Raw genomic sequence first — 25,442 nt, forward strand, 5'->3', positions numbered from 1 at the left:
GTATTTTGTTTATACAAGGGCCCCAGACAAGGAGAAAATGGAATGAAAAACAAATTATAGTCTCCGTACAAAATTATTTTCTAATTTGTTATATACGTATATGGCGCAACGCCTCGCCTGAGCTCGCTATAACATACATGTATGCTTTACAAAACATAAAATTAAAGCATCAACATTTCGCCGTTAACAGCACCCCCCCCCCCCCCGAGTAGATTTTTATCAAGAAATTTGCGTAAAATGAAATAAATGACTGCATGCGCTTGGATAGATAAATTAAAATAATTATTAAATCTGCAAACTGTTCATAACTTGAAACTTTTTTTTTACTTTTAGTATTGCACAGTCCTGTTTTGCTAAATATTTTTTCTATCAATTTTATTTCTCGAATTTAAAATTACAGGATAATTCTTCTTCATAAACTAGTAAAGATAATTTCTTCTCAAAGTAGCAAGTGCAGTGTAGGTAGTTTGTTTATTGTTCAGACCGGTGGCCGCAGACGCAGAACAATAGGTGATTAGTGCCCATTGTTACGCTGACCACTACAATTCACATGGAATATACAAGTTGTACCCAGTTCTACCCCGGGGCCGGAGACATGTAAACAACACCTGTCAGCCAAATCACAGGTTAACCATCGATTACATTTCTGTTCAGTGAAAATCAATTTGATCACCTAAGATTGAAATCGATCAGTTTGATCATTATTAATCTGTTATTATTAAAATAATATACTACACTAGGTGTCATACCTATTTCTCATTTCATAAAATTAGATTTAAAAAAAAATGAGATTTCAAAACATAATGAACATATTTTTTGTGTCAAGAAATTTAATAAATCCTCGATATCAGAAGTTTATGTTTAAACACTTTTGTACCTCTGCACTTAGATGCATGTATACGGGCACTTGGGATTCTGACCATTGCATGGCTTTTAATCAGCCCCCATCTGCTGGTGGCACATGTGGTGTTTTTAATTTTTTAAAAGATTTTATTAACAGAAAATTTTATGAATTATATCTTCAATAAAATATACAATAATAAATCCATTCATCTAGCTTACGGATAAATCATACTACTTTCATAGATTTGTAGAAATCATTTGCCTAATATACCTGATACATGTACGCTGAAGATATATATATATATATAGATATTTTGAATTATTTTTCCCCCAGTGTTCTTAAATAGATAGATTGAATGCTTTGTTACATGTATAACTCTTAAGAAGTAATTCCATCAAGTGAATGGTGTAATTTCATCCTTGTAAGTTTCCTTTATTGATCCAAGACTTATACCTTTTTATACTGGGTAACCGTCCTGCCAGCATATTTTTGTTATTCTGAATACTCATGACAAGTAACCTTGGGGACAGACTGTCCACCAGCAGAGACATTCATTTCTCTTTTAAGTTAGAAAACTGAGATTATTGCTGTCCAGCACTGCAACTTTTCAATGTAAATAAATCACAAGATTTTCTAATAAGTGTGCCCATTAGATTATACTCTAGAGTAAATCTGCTTTTAAAAAATTAATATAAGAAAACACCTTTTGATTAAAGATTCTATTCATGTTTATTAAATATTCAAATACATATTACATGTATAAATCTCGCGCTCTCTCTCTCCCCCTCTCTCGCACTCTCATTTATATCTATGTTATTTTATTGATACAAGTTCAGCAACATATATGTTCATTGACAACCAATGTTTCACTAAATGATAAACCATTAGAAATGAATATTATCATTTGATAAACCACACACAAAAAAATCACTTTCTTGAACATTCTGCTCCATTTTAAAAATGATTGGAGCAGTGCCTCAACAGGGAGGCAAGGACAAGAAAGTGAAATAAATAAATAAATAAATAATACATAAATAATAACTATCATTTCTCCATATTTGACAAGCTATGGATTATGCTGCATTTCAATCATGGTCACAATGAAATTTACATTATATTAGTAATTTTCTCAAGTACCAACATTTAAATGAAATGCCATTGGAAATAAATATAATCATTTGATAAATCACACACAAAAAAAATCACTTTCTTGAACATTCTGCTCCATTTCAAAAATGATTGGAGCAGTGCCTCAACAGGGAGGCAAGGACAAGAAAGTGAAATAAATAAATAAATAAATCTTTTGTTTCTCCACATTAAAAAAGCTATGGATTGTGTTGCAAGTGATTTTAATCATGATCACAATGAAATATATATTCATTGATTTACTCAAGTACCAGCAATTTGTGATGTACAAAAATATATTTTCTTGAACATTCTGTCCAATGGCAACATTGTACAGTGACCCTACAAGGGGCCAAGATCAAGAAAAAGGACATAAAATACAAATAATATTGAATCCTTTTAAACAGTCAACAGTAAAATCTTTACATATACATGCTCCCGATCTAACTCTTAAAAAAGTAGTCCGTCATTTTCAAATTCATACATTAAATGTACTAATTGTCATTAACTATCTTTCGAGGTAGAGGACACAAACACATGAGGTCCTTGCTGTAACCTGTAATTCCCCTGGAGAACCTGCACTTAATTCTCTCTACCGGAATAAAACAGGATGCACTACTGTTTTCGAATTTGTTTGAAAACCACATCTCTAGGGCATTTCCATACTTAAATCTCTCAGAGTATTCTTTATACCAGGTAACCTTGGCAAAGACATTTGTTACATCTCTATTTTCAACTGAGAGAGTATGTTCAAAATAGAAATCCACTCTACATGGCCGCATATCAAAGTCAGGTTCACAAAAATCATCATCAAAGAGTTTGCTTGCCATAACATTGGCAGATCGTAACTTACGACAATCAGATTTTGACCCAAATTTTTCCCCAAAAATTGTTACAAAATTGTACTTTTTGATTACTTCCCCAAGATTACACACATCAAAAATGAGAGATGGATACATTTTACGATATGAAGCCAGTAAAAGAACACGATCTTCATCATTCAACATGGCAAATTTGTAAACTTTTGGTAAGGAGACATAGGATTTACTGACTAAATCTAAAAAGTTTACACTCTCTGCACATGCCATTTTCAAAACTTTGACTATATCTCCCATTGCATTGTTTACTAAAGATTTAGCCTTATCCATTTCAAAGAAACCACCTAATAATTCAAACAGATTTGAGGAGGCCAGTGTTTCTTTCAAAGTTTCACAAAACTTGGAAGTCATGATTTTCCGCATGAACTGAATTTCAATGCTCTTATTGTTTGTGTGCAGCTTTCCAAATGCCCCATTAAACCTTTCAAATGAAAAGCACCAAAAAACATGTATCGGACCATAGTCTAGTAAACATTCCTTGAGATGGCAATGCAAATGCATATTGCAAGTTATGCTACTCAAACCATATAATCTTTCAAAGGACTTGCAAAAATTTAGTAGCAACGAGTCCACTTTACTAACATCTTCTACTGAAATAAATGGTTTGCATAAGATCCTACAAGCTAACACAAACTTTTCCCAGCACCTGTAATCTTCCTGTGGTAATATTCCACATAAAGCATACAATGAAAATGACACAGTCCAGTTTTTCCATTCCGCCGCTGAAAAAACCCCATAATTGCCAGAGATATGATTTGGAATCCTACCTATGTCGGTTGCAGAATTGACATCTTCTAACCTACTTTCAACCTTTTCTAATTGTTTTGGACTTAAAATTTCTCTTTCCACCCATAATTTAAAAACAGTTTTTGCAGTTCCCAAAAAGAGATTGTGCATGGGATCTATAACACAAAAAGTAATTGCATCAAAGTATTCGAGCTCAATTAAAACACTATAATAAGTTCCATATTTCTTAGCTAAATTATCTGCCTCGGTTTTGGTTTTTGCATTTTTTACCCTCTTAGCATAGAGATTGTGAGATGCTTTTGCTCTTGGTTTCCAATTTTGTCTGTCAAAGCCGGAATAGTCCCTTTTCTCCCCAAACCCCCCACCAAAAGTTTTAAAGCATTTGTGACAGCCTAAAGTTGCTGCATGAGATTTAAACCCACAACATTTGCGTGCTGCGGGAATGTCACAAGCGACACAGAGCAAAGCAGCCCTAAAAGTCATATGAATCCTAGATAACGATGATTCCAGTTTAACACCCTTCCACAGACAATTCAACTCTTTAACAATCGGTTCTAAAAATGAGTTCAGTTTCGGCTCTTTTTGGAAAGCTGGTATCAGACCTGCTATAATTATATTTTCTGATTTATACCTAATGCTCCTTGGAAGATTTAGAATTGCAAAATAAATTACACCTACAGAATAATCATTCCTATTCTTAAAAGGCTGGAACCAATCAATATTCATCATTAAACCAATTCCGCGAGTGTCTGACAAAAATGATTTGTTTTCAAAAGTTTTAAATTTGTTCCATACCCTCCCATCATACACATCTCTTAAAACACCTTCATTGTCATCCCAATCTTTCCAATGCTCCCAAACTTCCTTAATTTCTTGACGCTTCATTACGCCTTCTAACCCTTCAATAATACTATTGTAACAATAAACCTTCAATGGATAAAACTTCCTAACATTTCCTTTGCACACAATTTCTTTCATCAAGTGAGCTCTACAAGGAGCAGTTTGCCTGCCTCTCACCCTTACTTCATTACTGCACAATTTTGCCACTCGCACACCATTCCTTTCCTCCACACACTCATGCAAATCATACAGTTTTAAACAAGACGGACATACTACATATCTTTTAAAATTGTCCTTATCTAAATTCAAAAACTTATGAGCCATATAGAGACTAGGTGGAAATGCCATACAAAGATTTCTGAAGTAGCTGTTGTCAATTTGCACTCCAATGGTTTGGAAAAAGGTGAAAATATTTTGAAATAGGTAATCCATCCCATTGTCACTAACATGGTGCACTGTCTGCCAATAAATAAGCATTCCAACAAAAAATGTCAGAAAGTCAGTTATGTTTGTTTTGGTAGCATCTTTATCAACGCCCATTTCACTGTCAATGCTTTCTGGTGAAACTTCTTCCCAAACTTCTGGATCACTGTCCTCACTGTCAGAACCACTATCACCATTGTCTGAATCTTCTTCTCTACTTTCATCTCCATCATCCTGACCTTCTTCCCCATCACTGACATGGAATATTTCATCCTCTGAGCTTTCATCACTTTCTTCTGCATAGAGCTGTAAAGAAGTGACATCGTTATGAATTAAAGGTTTTTTTTGTAGATACACTGTACTGTTAGTTCAGACAGTGTGAAAGTGCATTGCCAAGTATAAATATTAATTATAATCTAACAAATCATTGTCTCTCTGAAATCAAATGACATGAATTAAACTTTACTCTCTGTAGTATAGTTTGCAAAGTAGTTAAAAGCCTGAAAGGTCAAGTAAACTGTTACTTTTTGCCAGTTATTTTTTTTTCAAAATGTTTTTAATAAACACTGGACATTTAGAAATTAAAGTGCCACGCCACAGTATGATATGCCTCTCAAATACCCGGTATTGTTAAATAATCATAAATTGGTTAGAGTGCAAGAAAATTAGGTAATCTTCTTTGATGTCATCATACATCTCTAACAGACTTAGGGTGTATGCATTAATTACAACAAATAATTAGTTTTAATTATATAATACAATATTAATTGAGTTTGAATCATACACTCCCATACACTGTACTTTAAAACATCAATTTGTTTAATTACATTACATCTATTGAAAGATCTTTATCTGGACTAGTCCAGTGCCAGACATCTCACCGAAAAACAAGTCATCGACAAAAGTGAAAATTGACAAATTGACAATTAACCAACAATAGTGTTGGTGAGAAGAAATTAATTTCTCTCTAATTTGACATGCAAATTTCTGTTATCAAAATTCTTCTTGACCAGTGCTTGATAATTATGCCCATTGGACAAACTGAATCTTTCTCATAACATTAACATTAATTTTCTTACTGATTGATTTAAAGTTTATGATGAAAAAATAATGTTTTACTATACATTGTATTATAACATTTTTTACACCTATATTTTAAAATTTTTCTTAAGTCAATTATGAAATTCAAACTTGAACAGACTTAAAAAAAATCACTTAAGTTAAAGGACACAGAGACCTCGAAATAGATTGTGGCACACCCGCTACCTAAAATGTATACTTTTGCCAAGTTTGATAGGTCTAATAGTTCTCTAGTTATGAGCTGGACAGTATTTTTCCATATTTGGCTACAGCATCTTTATTAAAGGTCAGAGCGGACTACTTTTTAGTGTGCGACACACTGTCTACCCTAGAAGTATCAGCTTACAAAGTTTGATAATCCTAGGCCTGATAGTATTGAGGTTGTGAGACGGACATGAAGTCTAAGTCCCGTCTTATGATTATAAAAAGTATAGACTTATCCCTTAAATGTCAAAAAGAAGTTGAACGCTGACACTCAACTATTACAAAAAGTTAGGTAAAAAATCGCGTTGAAGGATACCTAGTTTGAAAACAAATTTAAAGGTTAAATTTGTTAGCCATAATATCAAGCAAAATATCAAATCCATGCCTCTTAAAGTTCTCGAGATTTGAGGTGTAACAGACCATCAGATAGACGTTGCAATTCCTAAGTGCCAATCATTTAACAAAATATTTAACATAGTAAGGAACTGTGCAATTTAGGAGTTTACCTCCAACAAGCTTTTGAATACATGTATAAAAAAATCCTATTCTTTATCATGTTTGGGATCGATCTGCATATTTCTGAAGTTTGTTACTATTAAACATTACATACTACAATTAAATTACATTACCACGCCTTACATTCTGTTTAATTAATCCCCTTAGATCCAAACAATATGAACAATTATTACTTAAATTTTGTTACGGTAATAGTACATGTCTTAAGATAATTTTATTGTGTTAAAATTATACTACTTTATAACATATTATTACCTGGTAATTTTGGGATTCTGCAGGTGGGAGATCATCATCATCAGTTCCTGCTTCAAGGTTGTGTATTCCTGACATGTCAAACACATTACCGCTAGGCTCAAATGCGTCATTGGAGTCTAAAATAAAATTTAAAATAGTAAGAAAAGTGAATTACATCATGAACAAACCATCAATAATATCATTTAATTTTTGAATACTGTTCTTTTTATAAGATTTTTATCCCTCAGTATAAATATACAAATTTATAACATTATATATGGTAACTTGTCATAGGCGTAGCCAGCATTGAAATGAAGTGTACGCAGAAAATGGTCGGGGGTCTGGGGGCCGCCCTGAGGCCCCCAGCGGGCCCAAGGCGACGCCCTGGTGGGGGGCCAGGGGGCGAAGCCCCTGGAAGCTCCTGGACTTTACAAAATTTTTCAGTCATTTTCCTTTAAAAGAATTAAATCACACTCTTTTCAAAAGCAAACACTTAGCTAAGTTATACTTCCATGGATACTTCGGGAAGAGAAGGATAATTTGATAAAATTAATTTATAAATATATTGGTATTGGAAAAAAAAGTTTCCAAGTGTGAAAAGATTAAACAGAGAAATAATTTAATAATTTATCATATTGGAGTTAAAGTATTTCAAATATAAACGGGGGTGTGAGTCTTTTGAAAACCTTTATATTCTGATAGCTTAAACAATGTGAGAGTACTTAAATTCTATAAATTGGTAACATCAGTAAAAGGAGATATTCATAAATGTTATATATATCTTTATTTACTTAAGTATTTTGTTCAGTAATTGAATTTGACTTTGGATTTTTTTGGTTTGTTTTTTTTTTTTTTGTTGTTGTTCATTACTTCAACGGAAATTCTTGTATAGTCTTCCAAGACTCTTGTAACTTTTTCTTTAGATCAATGTCACTTAGAATGCTTTCCTTCATCAAATACATATTTGTCTAGCTGCAGATCTGTAGCTCTCTGGTTGAAAAAATTCGGATAGACAAATCTCTGGTTTGTCTATCCGATTTTTTTTTCAACCAGAGAGCTACAGATCTGCAGCTAGTATTTGTCCGGATAATCAGGATTACTCGGATTAACAGTTGAAAATTTTTGTTCAACAATATTTTCTTACGCAAGAATTTTGGATTTGATTTTATAAAAGACTGGATTTTAACGATATTCTGAAGAAAATTTGGATAGAAACAATAAGACGTAAAATAATTTGAAAGACAGATAGTGCCTCTTTTTCTCCAAATAAATATCTCTGATTTCTTTTTTATTCTTTTTTCTTTTCTTTCTTTCTTTCTTTCTTTCTTTCTTTTTTTTGAAAAATGATGTGTACGCACTTGTGTACTTGTGCAGAGGCAGCTACGTGCCTGCTTGTTAAATGAAATTAGTATAATCAACTCATTCCCTTTTTGAACATGAGCAAGGGACTTGTATGATCATGATGATGCCATGAAGTTTATTAAATGATAACTTTAGAGGCTATGTATAATAATTTGTCTTCACAGGTTACTTAGGTTATCACATTAGTTTAAATTTTATCACTGCGACTCTCATACACTAACAATTACATGATTCAATTATAAAAAATCAAGTAATATTTTGTTTAGTATTGTGTTACTTGATAGTACAACTATTATAGTCTATACACAACAAGAAAAACTTGAATGCAATATGAACTTTCAAGTTAATAAGTCCAACCAATGCATTGAGATAAACATTGGATTAAAAGGGTATATATGTCCCCTAAAATGCACTTGCCCAGATTAAACATTCAATGGCACTAGACCAGCTGCTGACCATCATTTCTTTTTAACCCTGGTGACATTAAGCATGTTAAGTATATAATACTGTAGTGGACCTGCTCATAACGCCAAATATTTTCAAACGGATTATTTTATGAATTGCAAAATATGGTTTAATATAAATGTGTGTGTGTTTTAAATCATTTTTTTGAGTTTACTTGATAAATTTATAAATTGTCCATTAGGTGAGTTGTTGCAACAAAACTGTCAGTCATTTTTGCCTCTGTTAATTAATACAATATTGCAGGATTATCATGGGTATAAAATAAAAATGTTTATTATATACTTTATTTATAGACCCTATATAATCTATATAAACGCAAATAGTTCATAATACTAAATATTCAACAGATTGATAAAATATTGCAGGATGATCATGGGTATAAAATAAAAATGTATATTCTATTAATAAATATAAGCATGATTAGATTCTTACCAGAATCATCATCAGATATACTGTAGAGACACGAAGAAGGAGTTGAAACTGGAGAGGAAAAAATTGTCCTTGAACTGGTGTCTGATACTCGGTGAGGAATCCATAAATTGTTGACATTGTCAAAATATTTCTGCACATGTCTACTGAAGCTTCTTTTTGTGAAAGTACTCCCACATTCAGGGCACTCTTTACAATGTGATGGCATGATGTCATCTTGATTTATTATACCTACAACATTATAATATACATATCAAAATTAAAAGTACATTTAAATAAATAAATCATGGTATACCATGATAACAAAAAAAAGTTTGCTTAATAGTAATAAATATAACTAATAATATTGATAATGATATTTTGCATTTCATGTCTAAATCTGCCAATAAAGGGGTGTCCAAAGATTGCATGAAAGAAATACCTAATCATGATAATGGGTTATTTTAGCCTAATTAAAAAAAAAATCCTTTTCCAATTTAAGAACTGGGGAGCAGAAATAATTATCATCCTTTTCAAAAGATATGACATCAAAGTGAATTGTTGTCTAGGCACTATCAATAATAATTAAATTTCTCCTTTCAACATGTTCTATAATTATGACCATTTGAAGATTTAATTGCTTGTAATTAAATCACTTGGAACAGGACTAATTCAGATAAATACTAAACACTTAACCTCAATGAAAGAATCAGTTAGAACCCATTCCCATTTTGTCTCATTAACTAAAAAGATGGTGAAGTTTGGTTTGCTAGGGAGCAGCTACATTGCTCGCTTGGAGAGACATTTTCGTGGGGATCTTAAAGTGCCAGGTGAAGTTAAATTCTGGGGAAAAGGTGGACTGAAGGCAGACAATATTCCAGAACATTTTTGGAGGGAGATAGAAGAATTCAAACCAGACTGTATATTTGTGCACATTGGTGGGAATAATATCAGTGCTACATCCCATCCTACCAAAATTGCTCAGCTAATATTGGAAGTAGGGAATAAATTAAAACAGTATGGTGTAGAGACAGTTCTTTTTGGTGAGGTGGTACAAAGAAGACCTAATCCCAAATACACTCCAGGATTGACCATGGAAACATTTGAACATCAAAGACGTAAAGTGAATACTCTGTTAAAGAAAAAGCTTGGACGTAATCTTATTCGCTTCAAGGACATTACTTTTCCAAAGGACTACTGTGAGGACTTAGTGCATTTTAATGAAGTAAGCATGAATCCAAGAAGTGGAATGGAGAAGTATTTCTTTACCATACGAAGAACATTCTTCCGAGTGAAAGGATCCAAATAGACATCAAGGATGCCAGAGACTGCTTTTGTTGAACTTGTTATTCAACACATGTGACATAACAATTAATTCTGCATTATGTTGAACATAAGAAACTCTTTTAATTTGTTGGAATGAAAGTTGTTTTATGAACTATAAGAAGATGTTAATTATTTGAATAATCATTATTATGTACTGGTGATATAGATTCAATTAAATCTAAAAAGGCCAACTTCAATGCTATTTGTCAAAAAGTATTAATGTATAATAAAGTGTATGATCTGCAAGTTGCCTATTTTTTTTTATTTTCATGCAATATACCTTAAAATTATAATATAATAATAAAATGATGTATGATACAAGATATCCCAGCAACCATATGAATTTAGTACATGAAACTGTTAATATCTGTTTAATGTCTGCAGATGACATTGTTATTTTATCCTCATGTGCTTAAAGTATACTGGCAAGACTCACTAATCTTGAAAAATATTGTTGAAATTTCCTGATTGGTGTTTAGAGGAAACATTCAAAAAGTTTTCATGTAGGAAGATCATAGCTCTATAAACAAGATGTGTTTGTATTTAACACTATGCGCCTTGCACCAAAAAAAAGTGCGATAAGTTATTTTAGCATAGATCACATTCAAGATCACAAGGTCATTGCTTCGTCAAAAGAATACCAAATATGTAGTCTCTATAGCTTATGTTTCAAAAATTATGGCGAAGGTACAAAAAAGCATTTTTAGCATATAATGGCCACAGTCAGGGTAACAAGGTCTTCATAGTATATAGGCCTTAATACCAATTATGAAATCTCTATCTTTTTGAGAATGAAAAAACAGTATACAAGCCAACACGGTTATGCTCACTTGTGTGCAACTCAAACAAAACTAGGGTTATGAGAATTATTTATGAGTTGTTTTCATCACAGAAAATCTCTATATCATAAATTATGGATAAAAATTTCCTGTCATAAATTACAAATCTAAGTGGGAAGATTAACCAATATTCCTTGAGAAAATCTATAATGTAAAAGATGTAATTCTGACAGTAGGCCTATATACCTGTATCATTCATTTTTATTGACTATTTCATTAACACAGTGTGACAGTTACTGGATCTAGCAAGTCTAAGAGTTAACTGATTCATGTGAATCTTTTTTAAGTAGTCCTTTTCCTTTTATGTCTACAGAATTGGCAATGGATATTTGCAAGCAAAACAGTTAAACTTGTGAGGTATTTTAAGAACAAGTTCTTTCACTCAGACAACTAACATATTAACAGATTAATAGTCCTACACCTCGACCCACCTGTTTTTCCTCCCGTTAAAGGAAATCCAACGTGCAGAGAACAACTTAGGCTATCTAATAGACCTACCATATTCATACCACTCAGTCTCACAATAATAACTTACTGAAATTCTTCAGTTATTGACATTTTCTAATTTCAAAAACTTCAGATCACCGAATCACGGTGCCGGTGGCTCAATTGTTCAGGTCTAATGTTATCTCCCAAAACGTGAGAGTTCCACACCAGAAAACAATATAATATGGAAACCTTGTGCAGTATGAAATACAAAATTTATATGCCGTGTGTAACGTTAGATTTACTTTCAACCTCAGCTCACTACCATATAGTTAAAAACACAGTAGGTTTATAATTTGAATGTTAGCATGGTTAGCTTTATCATAAATAAAATTGGTAGGCTATATAGAATATTTTTCAACAGCTGAATACAGGGGTATACGTGGCGTTCGCCCTAAACCAGAACTCCTCCAAAAATTTAACCAGCGACCAAGCAGTAGGCCCACTACGATTTAACAGTTATTTACTACACTTTTCCCCCAAAAATACAAATTACCTATTTACACCGGTATGGAATACTTCTATGGGCAAAAATCAATAAAAACTAAAGAAAAATGCTGAAAGGCATAAAATCGTAAAAAAAACTGACATCTTCCAAAATTACCCTGTATGATAACTTATCATTGATAAAAAAAATATGGTTGAATAAATAGAGGAGGAAATCTGATTTCAATATGGCGACCGACCGTTGGTCGCCATCTTGAATTAAGTTAGTGTTGTTCATTTTCTGTATAATTTGATGACCTCGAACTATCTAATTCTCTAACTATTAAAAGATCATCTTAAATTTGCATGGATAAAATGAAAGGCATGCTGTCACATATTCGGAGACAAATGAAAAAATTCGACATGGTAAAACTGTAGGTTTCATCAATAAAAATTTCATCATAGAGCTAGCATACACCACGAATTATTGTAGATTTTAACGATTGTGTATGAGTGAAGTTCCTTATAATCAAATGCAAAAAATACACCTGTTAATATTCGATGAGAAAAGAATTCTTATTGTGCAACTTTACTAAATAATGATTGCAAAACATGTTGTAATTTCCTTTCAACCATCAGCTGAATATGTGTGTGTTTTCTGACAGAATTCGTGATATTCTTGTGTTTTCTTAAGAATAAAATCGTAAAATAAATGTATTTATGATAATTAGTAAAAAATACTTACATAATTGATTTGACTCCGCCTTGATCTTATAATTGATTTGTAGTCGATTATTTTAATTGTTGAAAAATGGCGTCCTTTCGTATGGGGCTCTTCGTTTCTCATTGGTTGAGCTCGATCAGCTGATCAGTGGAAGCAGAGAGATAGCGTCCCCTTGGTGTGATGTGATTGGCTTATACAGTCACGTGACTTTTTTATCCAATGAATACAGAGAATACCCACGCCAAAGAAGCGTCCCCATTGAGAAAGAAGAAACGTTTGTAACCTAAGGCGGGGAGGTGATTTGTGTCAATCATGGAGTAAGTATGCATAAACATTAGCTTATTTTGAATAAATTAGCATATCAACGTAAAATAGTATATAAAAAGCTAGAAACACACATTTATTGTTGTCGTTTGATTCGTTTCAATGTACAGAATTTACAAATTTTGCTTGGCGGCCATATTGTATTTTTTGTATTTTTTTTTTCAAATATGTACATCTTCCTGATTATTTAAGGAATATCCTATGTATTTTCGAAAATTTGAGTAATGTTTTCATCTGAACAAACTTTGAGATGCCTGATGATCAGTGAAAAAAGATGAAAAAATGGTATTCGATGTGAGAAAATTTCTACATGTTATTTACTTTACACTAGATTCATGAAGAATACAATGAAAGTTGCTATGTCCTTGCTTTTATTACATTTTATGTTCAGTTTTAATGAAATTATATATACTTGTCTTCTCCTGCGGACAATGCAAGGGAAACACAGGAACTAGGGATATGAACTTCGTATTCAACCAATAAGATCTAAACAGTTTACAATGCTTTATTTAAATTCGTAGCTGTGCATGTTTCATTTACTGTTATTTATTGTTAATCCGTGAATCAAAAATGTTCATTGCAGCCTTTTGACAAAGAGTTCAATTCAGAACTAAAATATTAAATTTCAACATACCAAATTAGTTTGAGTATTTGAATGAAAGTTAGATATTTGAAGTAATACATCAACATTCTAAAACTCTAAAACGTTTTAGAAATTTGAATTGGTAAGTGTTACAAGGACCCCCTTTTTACAGGGCAAGTTAAAGCATAGACGTCGGAACCGGGGGGGGGGGGGGGGCCAGCCCCCCCCCCCCCCCACTTTTTTTCCCAATATGTACTTAGTATAGACATTGAACATATCTTCGCAAGTTTAGCCCCCCCCCCACTTTTTTTCCCCAATATTTACTTAGTATAGACATTTAACATATCTTCGCAAGTTTAGCCCCCCCCCCCCAACTTTTCATAGATACGTCTTAGTATAGGTTAAATTTATTTTGCTTGTCAGGTTTTTTTGGTGGACCAAAAATTTTTTTCTTACACTTAGCCCCCCCCCCCCCACTTTCAATTTGCTTCCGACGCCAATGTAAAGTGGTACCCAATTATACGATGACGGTTACATTGGCGTCGGAAGGAAATTGAAAGTGGGAGGACTTTCCAAAAAAAAAAAACTTGACAAGGAAAAAAGGAAATGTCTCAAACACAAAAATCCTATTTCGTGCGTGTGTGTGTGTGTGTGTGGGGGGGGGGGGTAGTGATTAGGTAAGAACTTCAGTTTTTTCCTTAAAAACTACCACTTTTCCCATGTTAAACCTATACTGCGACGTGTCTGTGGAAAGTGGGTGAGGGGTACCGGTGAGGGGGGGGGACCTACGAAACAATGTTCAATGTCTCTACTAAGGATATTGGGTAAAAAAAATGGGGGGGGGCTAAGCCCTAAGGGCTAAACATTCCCCTGTTACAGTGACAACTGTCTAATCAGACACACTGTGAATTCCGACATTAAATTTTATTCCCATTTTAGTATTACATTGAATTGAATTATAACTCGGGATCTTTTCAAAAGTCGGGTTTGGTTTCCGCTAAATACTAGATGAAAATGGCGCGTTAGGATGACAGCGTTGGCTCAAGTCAAGATGGCATGGTTCAAAATCCATGCGGGATCCAATTGAGACGAAAATTGTTCGTTCATTTCATTTATGTGCTGAAAGATAGAATGCCTGTCATTTAATTTATTGTAGTATTACAAAGTACTTTCAAATGTAAACAATCTGGAACCTCCTCTGGATACTATTTATACCCGGTAGGTTATCATCATCATGTCGGCCACTACAGGTATATACTGGATTACTGCTGTCTCATAATATCGCAGTACTTAATCCTTTTACATGAAAAGTGTTATTCTAATTTTATTACTTTGGCTGTAAATCATTCGGACGACAAACACATAGTATTTTAACAGAAAGGACATGAGCTATGTATCTTAATTTCTGGATTATACTGCGATACAACAGAACCCGCGAGTTAATGAGAAGCAAGACTGAGTATATATATACAGGTAAAGCTAAGTAGGTAAATCAAGCAAAGCAGCTAAATCTAGTGCTTGTACCATACCTGATAGAACACAGTTTAGAATATTTTCTCATATTTTCTGTATATATCAAGAGTTTAGTATTGCAATGGCATTTCACATGAAAATTCATTGATGGTGATGTCCATAAGGGCGAGTTAAGCCTATGTGAGTCTATGCAAAATCTGAATAAAGCATTAACAATAGATTTTATTGATAAACATAGATTCGCGTTTGTAAACTATAGTTTACAATCGAAATTATAATAAAGAGTTGTTAATCATAGTTCCACAAATCGTGAAACTATGTTTATCATATCGTTACCTATAGTAAATAACGGTTTGTGATTGTTTTCGGTGTTAAGTATAGTTTACGGTTGGAAAACATAGAATATCGCATTAGATATGGTTATAAACTTATGTTACAACCAAAAGACCTAGATTATCAACTGTAAAGCTATGTTTAGCTCATTCTTAAATGTTCTTATTCTTGCAAGAAAATTGCGTCTGCATTTGTATACGAAGCTAAGCATTGTGGGTATAATTTACTGCAGAAAAACTTCAAACAATTAAATGTTCAGTAGTCTGAAATAAATAAGCATATTGATAGAAAATTTTGAAAGCAGATGCGGCTGCAGTGAAATATTAAAATAGGCTTGATTCACATGAAATTTTGAGATTATCCCTGCAGCATATTTAGGGCTCATTGTGGAAGTTGTACATGTTTTATTCCTTAAAGCTTCAAATTTCTCAAAGGACTACATCAAACTATTATTACATGTAGAGGAAATTTTAAATTTTTCAATCCACATTTTAAAAGCAGCTGAATTGATTTGAAATAAACCGTCAATCAAATGTTTTGATTGCAAAAAAAACTACCCTCTGCCACCAACATGGATGAACAACCACAAAATCTGCTTGAACTCTACTTTAAAACATGTAATAAACAAACTTCATATTTCGTAAGTTTTTCTTTGAGATAACTCCCACAACATTTAGGAAAAATACAGGCATATTTTAAATTGGGAGGCGGCCCAAAAAAAATCATGGGATTAAAATATTTTTTCTTCTCAAAAGTATTAGTCCGACGGAATATCAAAGGTATCAATTAGCTAGTCCGCCCCAATAAAGGAGCTTCAAGTTGGAAATCTGTGATATTTTACAAAAAAACAAAATGTTTTGTTGATAAAACTAAAAGGTGTATGGGGAAAGGTGATGAGAAGTCATTAATACACAATTTATTGGTATATGCACCTCATTTTGATTGGCCCATGTCATATATGTGTACTTGATTAGAATATTTATTACTATAAATATTTACTTTTTCAAAACAAAATTCTTCTGTAGATACTTAAAAGAATATGAAAGCAACAAAACTCTTCATATTGACATTAACATATTGAAAAAAAAAATTGTGTACAAAGAGTCCATTTAAATTATTTTTTCTCGATACTAGTACTTTCAATTATAAAAAATAAAATCTGCCCACCTGCAATTTCTTTTTAGCAAATTAAGATGAAGATCTTAAGGTCTTCAATCCCTAATAGGAAGAAATTCAATGAAATTGAAGACATAATAGATATATATGTACTGTAGGCATTGAATACTCAGTTTATTTAGACATACCTCCCATTTATTACTATAAGTATGTTTAGTGGGAAGTGTCCTATTTAATGACCTTGAATTTTGGTAAGAATAATCTCCCCTTTTTTAATTAATTAATAAAAAAAATCAATTAAAAAAAATTTAGCTGGTTAAAAAATTGTTTTTAGTTATCATTTTATTCATAATATTTCAATGCATCTTTCCACCACAGAATTTATTGATATTAAAATTATTTGAATTTTTATTTAGAAAAAAACGCTTTTCCCCATAGACTTCAATGCAATCTTTGTTAATTAACTATTACTAAATGAATGAACTTGTTGAAAATTTCTCATGGGCAATCCTTTTCCACTATTAAATGCTTTAATATGATATCAAAGTACATGTATTGTGTACTTGACGAACATTAAAGGGTGGAGAATTTGGTACCATTAGGGATTGAAATCCTTAAGATTAATTTTATCTGGACTTATAAATCTAAGAAATATTAAGATATAATTTTTAAAAGTTTCTTTGGGATGTGACATGAATTTAATCATGCAATCATAGAGTTAGCAATTGTTTGATATAAAATTAATACTTGTCCCCTTCAATTGTTGCAGAAATTCCAATGGAGTGCCAATTCAGCGCTTAGTAAAAGTATTGTCTGAGCTGAGTGGTAAGATGAACAACAACAACACCAGCCCAACATCCCAGTCTTCTACTCCCAAGAAGCAGGCTGTCTCCTCAGAATGTAGTGTAAGTTATCTTCAATGTTTTTGTAAGATCAATATTCAACAAAGCATGTTCAGGTACATTGGATACTCTGATAAGAAAGATAGTTGTGATGCATGAGACATCTTGACTAGATGTGAATTGTCATGGAACTCGTCTGAGCTTACGGAGACACTGCCAAGCGTTTGGTTTAGACAATGGATCTAGTGCACTTTTCGTCAAAATGCAACATTATTTATTGTTTCTTTGAAAGATTTCTACAAATTGAAAGTCTTTAATCCTTCTTCGTCATTATTTATATATGTTTTTGCGCAAAAGACATTGAGTAAAGCCCACTAAAGGAATTCTAGGAATGTTCACAACAAAATTTGCTTGACATATATACAATTCCAAATTTCCTCTATTCTTTACACGTTGGTCTATCTAACTCGTTCACTTTGCGACACTCGCTGCACTTGCTTTAAAGTGATTTATGATTTTTTTTATCAAATAATGATAATAAGCACATCAAAATATTCATGATAAATGTTCTTCACTGTTTGTTAAAGTTATTTATTATATTTTAATAAGTTGTTAAAATGTACCATTATTTATCAGTTTAAAATTCAAACCACTTGAATATAACATTAAGTAAAGGAACATCCCTTATTGCAGAATTAGTGCTATTCTCAGGTACCCTTCAAAATAATAGAAATTTACAGTTTCAGATTTTAAAAGGTCAGAATAAATGAATTGAACATGTTATTTAAAAGTATTTTCCCCATGAATGAAAATTCTGAGGACGGACATTAACAAGCAAACAAAATGATAACTTTTAAATTACCAATTAAAATGTTTCAAAAGTATAAACATCAGTGAACAGCAACCTTAATATTAAGGTTGACATTTTATAATTTTTTAACTTCATCACATCCGTTGCAATTAAAAAACATATCAGCTGCAAGAAATATACTTCAAACTAAATGCCATGACTGGCAAATGAATATTGAGAATATCACTGCATTTTGTTCTGATCTTTAATTGGTTTGAAAATATATTTATTTAAGAAATAAGATATCAATTTTAGAGTTTCAGTGGGGTATGACCTGAAGTCAGTCACATGATCAAATTCTTTGGAGTAAAGAATGACCGCACTTAAGGACGTTATTATGAACGTTTTTGGCTACCAATTTTAAGCATAACATTACAATTTATTCCTAAATTAATCTATGATTAATGTACAAGCATATGCTTTTGATATTTATTTCTAGATTTTTTGTCATATATATTTCAATAATTACATACACTATTGAAAAGAACATGTTAAAGCCATAAATTCAGGAAAATTGAACCAGACCCACTGTTGAAGCCATAAATTCAGGAAAATTGAACCAGACCGCTTTCGATTTTAAGGTTGCAGCAAAGGGGTGTAGACATTTAAATCACATGGAAATGGGTCATAAGCACATGGTTTTCTGTATTTAATATATATTATTATATTTATGAAAAAGGCTAAGAGGAGGGTTTTGTGTTCATTGTGTACAAAAAATAAATGATTTATAACCATGCATATCACTTCATTAATTTAAAAATAAGTAAAGTCATACATGTTAACTCTCCCAATTTAGGCGGGAGCCTACCGCTTTTTCACTCCATCTCCAGCCTATCGATTTAATTCAGAAATCTACCGCTTTTCTACAAAATCTGTGTCTAAAGTATTTTTGGTTCGCTTGGGTATCCATTTTTGAAGCCACTCTCATCAAATCTCGCTAGATATCGCGTGATTTGACTCGGAATCATACAAACGCTTTTTTGTACATAGATTTCAAGCACGGATTTGACAACGACAACAACATAAGACTACCAGTGATTACATTGGTTACGATAAATTAATCAATATCCCTGCCATGAAAAAGGAGATACAGCTTTTAAGAATTAGATTAAAAAATTTGACATCGTCTTTAAAAGCACAGAAGCTCAGTAGAGTCAATATAGAGTCAAATTGATAAGTAAATAGAAATCACTCGATTGACCAAGTCATGTGGCACATCTCTACTTACTTTTAATTTTTAAAACTGAATGAACATTCAGAATTATTGCTTCTAGGCTATATCAGCAAAGATCACTCTTCAAAAGGCTAAGTAAAGCAGCCAATTCCAAGCAAAATGATGAGCATGAAAAATATTTGAATTTGTACAATTTATGTCAAACTTAAGGTGTTTCCGTCTTCTTCTATGCTGTTGAAATTTAAGATTAATTGTGTAGGTACCTGATTTCATTTAGGGCTTATAATATACATGTATATTACATGAAAAATATTGATAATCCAAGCGTTAAACAACATGCGCGCAATGCTACCGCTTTTGAGGTCTGAATCTCCCTATTTTTCATCACAATAGGTTAACATGTATGGTAAAGTAAGTAAGTAAAGAGCAGAACATTAAGAGAAAAACAATAAGTTCATAAAAATAAGCACAATTGTAATAAATTTATGTATGGATTTTGTACGCTTAGGTTGGTAGTGTCTGTTTTACAAATTATTGGTAGATATAAATGACACTAATATACTTTTTTTTCTGAACATTATGGGCTGTCTTAGCATAAATGAAAAATAATTTGCAACCTGTTTGTAGGATAATTTGGAATAAGTTTACACATCAACATATGACCATGCCATTTGATTATTGCCAGCGTTAATTTTCAAAAAAAAGTTTTGATCGGTATTCAGAGTACAAAGGACGATGCATAAAAAAAATCTGATTTTCTGCATTTTACATTATCAAGCAATACATAATTTTCTCTATCTAACGGTCTCTTAAAATTGGAATGCTTAAAATCTCACTGCTCATGTATTATTTGATGTCAAGCAGCTAATTAACTAACTCTTAAAAGAATTATGTGTTCGTTCCTACAGTGTATTAAAAAAAAATGACATTTTCACTTTATCTTAAGTAAAAATAAAATAAAAAGTTAAGTTTTTTGGTGTGAATGTGGACCTTTACCCTGACCAAAAACTGGTTGGGCTCCCGCTTTCAAAATTTCTTGATCCGCCACTGCTATATATACAGCATGCAATCAGCAAAATAATACATCTTTTCTATGAAATATCCTGAACAAAAACACTATAGTTTAACTCACTGATGTCAACATAAAATTTAAAATCCCAATAAAATGTATGCAAGGGTAATCAATATTTTGAAGATGGTATAAAAAGAATTTTCCAACGACTGACACAATGAGAGCGTATAGAACACTTGAATGTCACGTGAGAAAAATGATAATACAATGTATTATGTAATATCAAAAGGGTCACATGGGCTGACTGACAATTTAGTAAATACCTTGAGCAAAGTTTGGGAACATTTTTTTTTTAAATTAGCTATGATCTACAACTTGGCCAACATTGTCCTTTGAATATGTATAAGTTTTAATCAAAATACACATTCTGAGCAAATGAGAAAATTGGCCAAGTTGCGGCTCTATGTAAATAATGTCATTGAAAACTGGTATGCATATGAATGACAATAGAAATGAGACAAAACTGTTAGACCCCTTAAGATATTGTTTAATACCTATAAAACATAAATTTAATGAATTTTGGAATTTTATTTTGCGCAAAACATCAGGATCCAACTCTCAAAGCTTAAGTGTAGTCATTCTTTGATCATGTAACGACTTCAGGTCATACCCCAATGAAACTCTAAAAAATGATATTTTATTTCTTATATTTCTATTTTACATTTTCATTCATGTTACAAAGAATTATAAGCATTATTAAGACTTTGATTACGACATCATATGACGTCACAGTTGAAACTTTCAAAATTACTCGTGCAGTTTCCATACGCACAAAAGTCTGATCATGTGACCTATTGCATGTCATTGAAAATTGAATTTCAATTTTATTAGCATTGTTTAATGAGGAATGACCTCAGCAAATGTAAATTCTTTGGTTCAAAGTATAAATATTTTGAAAAACATGTAGTGCATCATTCTTAATTTTCAGGTTTATTTTTATTACAGAATGCCACAAGAGAAGTGTATAAAACATTGCAGAAAGGAGACTCAACGTTTGGTTACAACTTTAGGAGGGAAGGAAGGTAAAGAAAATTAACTTAATAAGTAAACACTCTGAGCTCATTTAGAAGCGGGAATTCAAGAATTTTTTAAAACAGTTCATTAATTATAGTTTGGTACATGTTTTAGATAAATAACACTTGTACGTACTATTTGAGGGTTGTCCCAAAATTTCGTAGACTGAGCTTATATCTTTTAAAAAAATTAATGTATTTTCATATCATTTTCAGGGTAGATAAAGCGTGTTCTTGGAAGATAAATTACAAAATTTATTGTGAATAATTAAAAAATTTTCAAGTAATTAAATAACATTTAAAGTGATATCGTTCCCCAACATCCGGTGCAATCTGCAACGTCAAATAATACAAATGTCAATTGTTCAAATTTTTGAGGACAATATTTTAATTATTAGAATCAAATTCTTAAAATAAAGGAAACTGTTGCAGTTATAAATGTGAAATATCTTCATTACTATGATATTTTCAAACTTAAAATATGTCAACAAAGTATATGCATGTACAGGTATGAAATAATAATAATTTGAAAACGCCATATTTCTATGGGCTTTTCATCTCTTTTCTTTAATGGGGTTGCACAGTGGAACTCTTGCCCATTTCTTAGCCCTGTCTTTTATTTTAGCTACTGTTATTCACATATACATAGAGAAACCGTTTTAGTCATTTTAAATACACATGACGAGAAAGTGTTTCCTAGTCTACCAAACATTTGTGAATAGTACATTTCTGTAAGAGTGAATTCAGGATCAAAACACTTGATCATAGTCCAGTGCGCCGCCTGTGCCAACGCAGCCGCCAATTAGTCAAATGTCGGAATTCAACCCCATGTATATAAACCGTTAAAAAATTCTTAATTATCACAGTAGAAACACCAAAAGTTAAAGAAATATAGTTAATAAAACAATATTAATAATTTTCATTTCCATGAAATAATACGGGATAGTAATTACTTTTCCGTAACATTTTAAATATAATATACCAAATTTAATTTGCAATTTTGGGCATTGCGCCGCCTTCCTACACCAGACAATGAAATGCGTTTTTTAAATTGGAATAAATTGAGTAGTTACTCCATATTTGTCCATAAATTTATTAGATAGTATTGGTTTAATCTATATACAAGGTTTCATTAATGTATGACCCACGATTCCTACAAAACAATGCTTGTCTACGGAATTTGGGGACAACCCTCATAAATTCATAAAAAATCAGACTAATTAAAGTAAAAGAAGTGTAAGTCGTAACACTGACCGGATCAAAGCCTAAAAATATCAGTAGCAAACCCTGATATACATTTACAATAAATTAAACAGTCATGTACATACAAAATATGATAGTGTTCAAAAATGAAAGCACTCTCCATGCACTATAAAAAGTTTTTATAAAAAAATATACACACCAACTGTTGTGATTAGTTTTCCTTCATTTCTTGTTGCTATATTTTCTTTTAAAAGTGCTATCTTTTCTTGTTGTTTGTACAGACCAGTAGAGCAACAGTCTCATCAGAGACTTTGGGAATTTATGAATAAGATCTAATGCATGATTTAATTCTAAAAAGAGGTCCAAACAAAAATTGCTCAAATACTGGTGTCTGGTTATCAAACCACCTTAAAATAGAAAATAAGCCTTTATGTCAGAAAATATTTGCAAGAGTCGGGAGTACCAGATTTACATAATGCTTTTGACCTAGCTTATAAAGCATTTGATTATTTATTAATTCGCAGATAAAAATGTTTATTTTTTATTCTTAAATGTTTCTAGAATAAATAAAACTATTGAATTAACTGACCATTTCCTTTGTTATTAGTATCCATAGCATAGAGAATGAACTAACAACAAAAAGAATCACCAAGGGTGTGAGAGATGCACATGGTGGAAAGGAAAAGTGTCCATTTACTACAGCTGAAATAGAAGGTGAGTTTAAAACTCATAGCATTCTAGAGTCAAAAAAACACATCCCAGGGGTTTACTTCCACTTTTCTAGTTTAATCATGTTAATCCAGAATACAAATTTCAGAAAACTTGACTACCAGTACAAAGAAATTGTAAAAGACAAATAATACACAAGAAATCATTAAAAAAACAAACAAAAGAAAAAATACAGTCTCCATTGATGCTATAAATGTTCTGTTGAGGGTGATTTTAACCATGAATGCAAAATCTATTAGAAAAATCTAATGTAATGTAACATAAAAAGTACCGGTAATATAAACAGTTTAGAATGTAGATGTGCTTTTCCCTACATGCTCTGAAAAGACAAGTTCCTATTACATATTTTCCTTTAGTTAGAGTTATTCCCCTTAGCCACCATCTTGTTGGACAAAATAATGGATTTACCTCTTTGAGCAACCAGTTTTAACCACACTTGCAAGAAATTTGGGGAAAAAATATTTACAATCTTTGAAATAATTATTTAAAAAAGGCTTCATCAAACTAAAAATATAGTGTTGATTACCTCAGTAACCAGTATAACAAATTGAACTTGGTTGAATAATGAAGGGATCTGGGAATGTTGCCCTACACTATCACGACTAAAGGGAATAAGTCTCTGACATAATATGTCATATGAAAAGGGTCTTGTACACCATATGTTTTAGGGTTAAATTCACCATCAAACTTGTTCCCATTCAGTGACTCTTGATGTTTCACGGTTATAGTTTTTGACTTCCTTATTTAGAAATCGTCCAGACCTGTATAACAAACGTATATTCATAAGAACAATAGTGTTATCTTTACCTCAGTAACCAGTATAACAAATTGAACTTGGTTGAATAATGAAGGGATCTATAACCTGTAATTTGTTATCGGTTATCTAATAATAATGAATGAAAGTCATAGTACAGGTCCATTTATCTATGAAAAATTTTAGGACTACATACAATGCATAATTCATGAAAGAACTTCTTTAGTATACAAATGTGTCAGTGTCCATGTGCAGAAATCCATTGCAGCATGCTAGTGATAATTTTTTTCTTCAATTATTTCTTATAAGATAATTTTCATACCTTGCAGGGGCTTGTTACCGCTACTTTAAATCGCTAAGGGATTCTGAGAGAAGAAAAGAGAAAGGAACCAACCAGAGACATGCTGTTACATCCAGGAGGCAAAGCAGAAGACGAGAAGTATGTTATTTCCATATTTAAGACTATGCTATTTTTAGGCCATAATAAAATAAAAATCCTAGATTATCATCCATATTTTTTGAAAAATTGCAGTGGATGGGTTTTATAATTTTTTTACATTTCACAGATTTTTTATTAAACTGGTCAATACTTAAAATTGAGAGTAACTCGCAGTTATCTAACTTAATTACTACCACTCTCTGGCAAAAGAGTCGAGAAAGGTGAAATCTTGCAAGATTACCATGGCACATGGAATTGTTTACAGAAGTTGATTGAATGATTTGAACAATTTTGTGCTGAAAGTACAATGTATTGCCAAGAATTGAACTCCAAATAAAATATTGTCAAATAGGAAAGTTTAGATTATAGATTATTTTATCACTTTAGAGTGTGATGATTTCCAATGAAAATTTAATAAGAAGATCCTGAAATAAAGTATTGGTGCAGATTTATCTATAATACCTGAATGAAAGTCGTAGTAGAGGTCTTTCTATCTAATTACACTTCATCACCAACATTTTTCAACTAATGACCCTTGTTTGCTAGATATTTCATCATTTACCATCTGTCAAAATATGCTGACATTCATAAGATTTAATAAGAAAGTTTA

At 31.9% G+C, this 25,442-nt stretch overlaps 2 protein-coding genes across 3 annotated transcripts; one reads left to right on the forward strand and one right to left on the reverse strand.

Annotated features, from left to right (window-relative positions):
• Window positions 1–1,615: 1,615 nt before the first annotated feature.
• On the reverse strand, window positions 1,616–11,947 carry LOC134241375 (uncharacterized). 2 transcript variants are annotated; one of them, XM_062723441.1, is made up of 4 exons: window positions 11,827–11,947; window positions 9,151–9,378; window positions 6,913–7,028; window positions 1,616–5,163 (listed from the first exon to the last, which is right to left on the reverse strand). In XM_062723441.1, the coding sequence occupies exons 2-4, from the start codon at window positions 9,353–9,355 to the stop codon at window positions 2,464–2,466; spliced, it is 3,021 nt and encodes a 1,006-aa protein (XP_062579425.1). In that variant the 5' UTR covers window positions 9,356–9,378; window positions 11,827–11,947; the 3' UTR covers window positions 1,616–2,463. The 2 variants fall into 2 exon arrangements, with proteins under 2 accessions (XP_062579425.1, XP_062579424.1); XM_062723440.1 differs by having other exon boundaries at window positions 11,723–11,830.
• A 2,903-nt stretch (window positions 11,948–14,850) lies between these two features.
• On the forward strand, window positions 14,851–24,832 carry LOC134241377 (uncharacterized; the record flags this gene model as incomplete). Its single annotated transcript, XM_062723443.1, has 5 exons — window positions 14,851–15,052; window positions 17,526–17,661; window positions 21,640–21,716; window positions 23,518–23,624; window positions 24,723–24,832. Coding segments are annotated over exons 2-5 (369 nt in total), but the record flags the coding sequence as incomplete, so codon positions are not given.
• Window positions 24,833–25,442: the final 610 nt, after the last annotated feature.

The sequence above is a fragment of the Saccostrea cucullata genome, unplaced genomic scaffold, assembly GCF_032062105.1.
Source record: "Saccostrea cucullata isolate Sc308-1 unplaced genomic scaffold, CSIRO_AGI_Scuc_v1 ctg9345, whole genome shotgun sequence".
Taxonomy (NCBI): Eukaryota; Metazoa; Mollusca; class Bivalvia; order Ostreida; family Ostreidae; genus Saccostrea; species Saccostrea cuccullata.

Bases quoted from the DNA above. Each gene is read 5' to 3' on its own strand.
- LOC134241375 (XM_062723440.1), bottom strand. From the start codon at position 11,798: ATGAATATGGTAGGTCTATTAGATAGCCTAAGTTGTTCTCTGCACGTT. The intron at 7,029-9,150 runs GTAAGAATCTAA...ATTTTATTTTAG, and splicing joins TATATCTGATGATGATTCTG to ACTCCAATGACGCATTTGAG. The intron at 5,164-6,912 runs GTAATAATATGT...ACTTCTTTACAG, and splicing joins CAGAATCCCAAAATTACCAG to CTCTATGCAGAAGAAAGTGA.